At 42.0% G+C, this 5,339-nt stretch overlaps 1 protein-coding gene across 2 annotated transcripts in view; it reads right to left on the bottom strand.

Annotated features, from left to right (window-relative positions):
* Positions 1 to 5,339, bottom strand: part of UVRAG (UV radiation resistance associated) — a 289,183-nt gene that overhangs the window by 255,625 nt on the left and 28,219 nt on the right. For both annotated transcript variants that reach the window (XM_004708836.2, XM_045293121.1), the window contains exon 2: positions 4,927 to 5,044. In XM_004708836.2, the coding sequence (XP_004708893.1) occupies positions 4,927 to 5,044 (118 nt within the window). The remainder of the gene's footprint in view (positions 1 to 4,926; positions 5,045 to 5,339) is intronic.

Here is a 5,339-nt window from a genome sequence, read left to right on the forward strand (position 1 = left end):
CCAGACACTCTGTGGGAGAAAGACGAGGCTTTCTACACCCAGAGAGAGTTACAGTCTTGGAAAACCACTGAAGCCACTCTACCCTGTCCTAGACTGTCTCCATGAATCGGAATCAACTCCGTGGCAATGCGTTTGGTTTGGGTTGGTTACTCGACTCTAAGTAGAGTAAGTACTTATAGAAATCTAACTGGATATAAGAATCTTGAGCTCAAAGGGGAAGTCTAGGCTGAAGATATAAATTTGGTGTACTCTGTTCTTGGTCTGGCAGCTCTGCTGAAACCTGTTCCCTTTGGGTGGCCCTGCTGGTATCTGAAATGCCAGTGACACAGCTTCCAGCATCACAGCAACATAAAGCTTCCCCAGTATGACAAACTGACAGACAAGTGGTGGTGGTGTAGAATATAAACGATGTTTAAAATCGAGACTTCAATGAGATCAGCAAGCTGAATCACAGAGTTTCTCTTCTGATGTTTCCAAAATAACTGGTTGATCCAGAAAATAATTGCCACTCACATTTCATGAGTGAGAAAATAACTAGTGCTGAAAAACAAACTTGATTTTATCAATATTCAAAGTGTAAATGCACATAGCTGTGTTTTCTGGGGACAAGACAACTAGTGATCGATTTGAACTGCTTAAAAAGCAGGCGGTATCCCAAAGTCTCTAAAAGAAAGTTCAAAATTAAAAAAATAATAATCACAAATAGCTTCTTTGGACCTGCTATGAGTTCAGCTGAAATACACACACACACATAAAACCACTTAGAACCCAGAATATTAGCTATTTTCGTAATATAATATTTTCTTTTAAAGCTAAGAAATGATACCAATTAAAAACAAAAGCCAAACTCACTGCACTGAGCAGAATCTGACTCATAGGGACTCTGTAAGCCAGTGCAAGATTGCTCAACAGCGCTTCTGAGACCGTAAATCTCTATGGGAGCAGAGAGCTACCTGTTTCCCCAAAGAGTAGCTAATGGATTTAAACCACTGGCCTACTATTAGCAGCCACCACTTAACCCACTGTGCCACCAGAGGTTTTTGCTGCCACCAAACAGATAGTTCAATGAAAAATGTCACCTGCTTCCTATCACGGTCATTCTGGACGAAGGGCCACATAATGATTATGAAATAATTATCTGTGTTTCACATGATAAGCCTAACAGAGCAAGATGATATTAACAGTATGTACTAAGAAAAGGCTTGCTCAGTTCTCTCATGGCAGTTAGAGCTCATCCAGCACAATGTGTGCTGCCGGCCGGCAAGAAGACCCGGTACAGACTTCACCGGACCATGACGTTCTGGAGCAGGAGGAGTCTCAGAAACAATGTCCTCCACACAACACCACTGCCAGATACTGGATTTCTCTGTGCTCTGTCACCAGTTTTCCCCATTGCATAGTAACTTTTTACATGTTCAATACACAAATGTATGCTCTCATAGAAAGAATAAGGTGGATCCAGGAATTCTCATACACTATCTGAGTATTAACTTTTCTCACTTCATTGAGAAAACTTTCAAAAAATTGCCTATAATAACATTTAATGTCAAGATGTAATGTGAGCTAGATGAAAAATAATAATGATAATGATAAAGTTACCCTACTTTGATATCCTCAGAAGCAAGGGCGGTGGGACTTTGGACATATTGTAAGAAGGGACCAGTCCCTGCAGAAGGGCACGACGCCAGGTCAAGGAGAGGCGCGTGGCTCAGCAGTAGGTTCCAGCACAGACGGCAGGGACTGTCCGATGGCACCTGGCTCGGCAGTGTTTTATTCTGATGGGACAGGGTTGCTAGGTGAGTCGGAACCCTCTCAACGGCACTTCACAACAACCTCCTTCTCATCTCTAATGTTTACATCACGATCAACAGCCAGTGGCCTAGTTTCTTTGTAGGAGACACCTGTATGACTGTTAACATTGTGATTATAATAATATTGCTATAATTTACCCAATACCTGAAAATATGGTAAGCACTAAGCTGATTACTATGATCAGAGGTAACACTGGAGCAAGGACACAGACTTATTACGATAATCAAGAACTGGTAATGTAGAAACATACCAAACATGTGAACTATCCCGACATTTGTATACACTGCTAGGGATCTAATCAATTAGTAGGCAGACTGAAGTCCCTAGCCGGAACTCACCCAGAGGTGCCTCTGAAGAGAGACGGGCGTGCTACCTGCTTCTGAAAGTCAGTCTGGACTGGAAAGCTGTGGAGCAGAGTCTACTCTAAGCATTACGGGATCGCCAGGAGTCAGTTCAAGTTAACGCACAGCAGCCAACAACAAAAGAGCAGACGTGGTCAGGGCTAAGAAATGTTTATACCTTTAACCCTATCGTGACCTGACCTTTTCATTTTCTTCCTTAACCCATAAGAAGACTACGTGTTCCAGTCAACTTTTAATTTAAAAAGAGTAATGCGACTGATTTATGGCCAATAAACTGTGGTGAAATGGATGTAGGCATCTTATCAAAGAAAACTAGGAAAATGTAGAACAAGACTCAAAAGCATGCAAGAAACTAGGCTTGCTGGTTGGATGGAAACCATGGTGATGTCACCCTGAACCGATCTCACCCCTGCAGTTCAATCTTCAGTCAAACGAATAAGCAAGTCTCTCAGGGGAACAACGGCACTCGGGAGGTCCGCACCCCTTAGAATAATCGACCATTTGGAATTAGTGGGGCAGCATTTGCCCAAACACATGTTCAGCAAGGCTAGGGAGGAAGGAGGACTGGAGATAGATGGAAAGCACAGAGGGGGAGGGAAGGGCGAAGGTACGTTGAGGGCCTGCTGCAAAGAATGAGACGGAACGGAAGGTATGTGAATCACTGCATGTCACACTGATGATCTGCTTGGTAAACTTTCACCCAGTTTGCAATAAGAATTTAAAAAAATCAAAAATCTCCCACAACCCTCTCCTGCCATGTCACATGCCATGTCAATCCGAGTCTCCTCCCAGAGAAGAGCTGCCAAGGTCAGCCCCTTGCCTTGGACTTAGTGGTAAGAGGTGGATTCTTGAAGCCACTGCAGTTTGGGGTGTTTGCTACTGTGATGTGAATCATTCAGGTCAGTATAAATGTTTTCAAGTGAAACAAAGTCACATAGGGTGAGAGAATTTTAAGTCATTTTTTCCCACCTTTAAAAACTATTTTAATGCTACTTACTATGAAGGAGTTTCTACGTTATAAATTTTCTCCTTTTTACACTTCTACAATGACTTTTTGTTAAGGAGCATATACCATATTTTCCTCATATAATGTGTCCACACAAATGCTACACATATATACATAGCACACACAGCATTCAGAGGAAACTAGTGTGAGAGAGGTTGGTGCAGTTTGTAAAATTCATATAATATACACATTTTTAGGTAAAGATAATATACTAGCATTCTAATCTTTTAAGTTATTAAATAACTACTGCTTTATTTTTTTAAATAATTGAACCGAAAAAGATAAAATACCACTTAAAATGTTCATAGTTTTTGCCACATCACAATTCAAGTAAGTCCTCAGTCTCTCTTAAACTCTTCACGGGAGTAGATAGCCCCGTCTTTCTCCTGAGGAGTGGTTTTGAACTGCTGACCTTGTTAAAGGTCCAACGCTTTACCTACTACACCACCAGGGCACTCCCCTTTGTTACTTCGACTAGATCTCCAATCACATCGGACAGAGTGGTAGCACATTATCTCACTCAATCCTCACAACAATCTGTCTTGCCTATTTCATCAGACATCATTGTTTCTACAGCACACATGGGACTTTAAAGTGAGATTTAAATGTCATAATCTTTGTCCAAAGTCAACCCAGCACCTGAGCTAGACCATGTACCAATACTGGTTTTTTTTTTTATCCAATACTGTTTTTTTTATCGAAACCCAATGTCCCTGCCAGTGCAACATGTATCCTGTCCTGCACCACCCAATGTCAAAAAAACAAAAACCACTCACTGCCATCAAGTCCATGCTAACTCATGGTGACAGGGCAGCACTGCCCCTGTGGGTTTCCGAGACTGAAACTCTTTATGGGAGTAGATAGCCTCAACTTTATCCTGAGGAGAGATTAGTGGTTTTGAACTGCTGACTTTGTGGTTTAGTAGCCCAATAGATAACTATTACGACAGCGGTTCTCAACCTGTGGGTCTCAACCCCTTTGGGAGTCAAATGACCCTTTCACAGGGGTCACCCGATTCATAAAAGTAGCAAAAATATAGTTATGAAGTAGCAGCAAAAATAATTTTATGGTTGGGGGGGTCACCTTCTCTAAGTCAACTAATTATATTAGAGTGCCTTTCACCTGATACAAATTCAAATATATTTTTGTGATTTGCAAGCTACCGTATACACTCGATATAAGCTGAGCTTTTCAGCACACTTTTAATGCCTTTTTTGTGGTAAAATTAGGTGCCTGGGCTGATATTCGGGTCGGCTTATAATGGAGTATATACGGAATTTGGTCTACTTGTAGAACTTCCACTGACAGCAACGCCTGTGGCACAATACTTGGAAAGTGAATTCTACAAAAACACAGCGCTGTTCTAAAAATGACTGCAAACACAAAGAATTACAGATATTCTACCGAATTATAGAAGGCAGTGACATCTGGATAAAGGTACAATTAAGGCAGACTCAGATCGTCTGTCTGGGACGCTAAGCCCTGTCTGTTATAAAGGTCTCTGCAGCTAACAGACAAAAAAGGGAAAAGCAAGCGTATCAGTGTCAGGCTCGCTCACTGAGAGATCCATGGATGAGCCCTGTTTCTTTCACATTCGTAGCAACTACTCAGAGGATCCTTTCATACAGCATGACAGCTGAGCTCGCCTATAAGTAATTATCAGAGGTACAGAGGCTCACTTGAGGGGCAGAAAAACATAAAAGAAATGTGGCAATCTGTGGGTACCAAGTTCACAGCCTCCCTTACCTTTGTATGTCTTCTCTGTGTTACACAGGTGAAGGGTGAAGTAGGTGTCAAGGAGCTGATAACCATTCCTATTAACAACATTCCGGGCAGCAATGTTCCGAAGATGCCGAAGACGCCGCTGGGGAAAAAAGAGAGGAAAAGAGCGAGAGCTATTCCACCTTTTCCTCCTTTAAATGTTCTGAAAGTCACAACTCAAAGTAAAATCCAATAATTGGTGCCAGTCATTCATCACTTGAACCAGAGATCTTAACCCAGTTTCTTCTTTATGTCTCAGTAGCCCCTCTGTCAAACAGGAATTGCACCTACCCTATCTCAGGTACTTCCTGAGAGAGAGATGAAGCTGTTTGCTCCCATAAAAATTTACGGTCTTCCCAGGAGGAAAGTCAAGGGAAATAGAGGAAAGAGCTGGGAGG

This window comes from Echinops telfairi, unplaced genomic scaffold (genome assembly GCF_000313985.2).
Source record: "Echinops telfairi isolate 266 unplaced genomic scaffold, ASM31398v2 ScPeMD7_1713;HRSCAF=2227, whole genome shotgun sequence".
Lineage (NCBI taxonomy): Eukaryota > Metazoa > Chordata > Mammalia > Afrosoricida > Tenrecidae > Echinops > Echinops telfairi.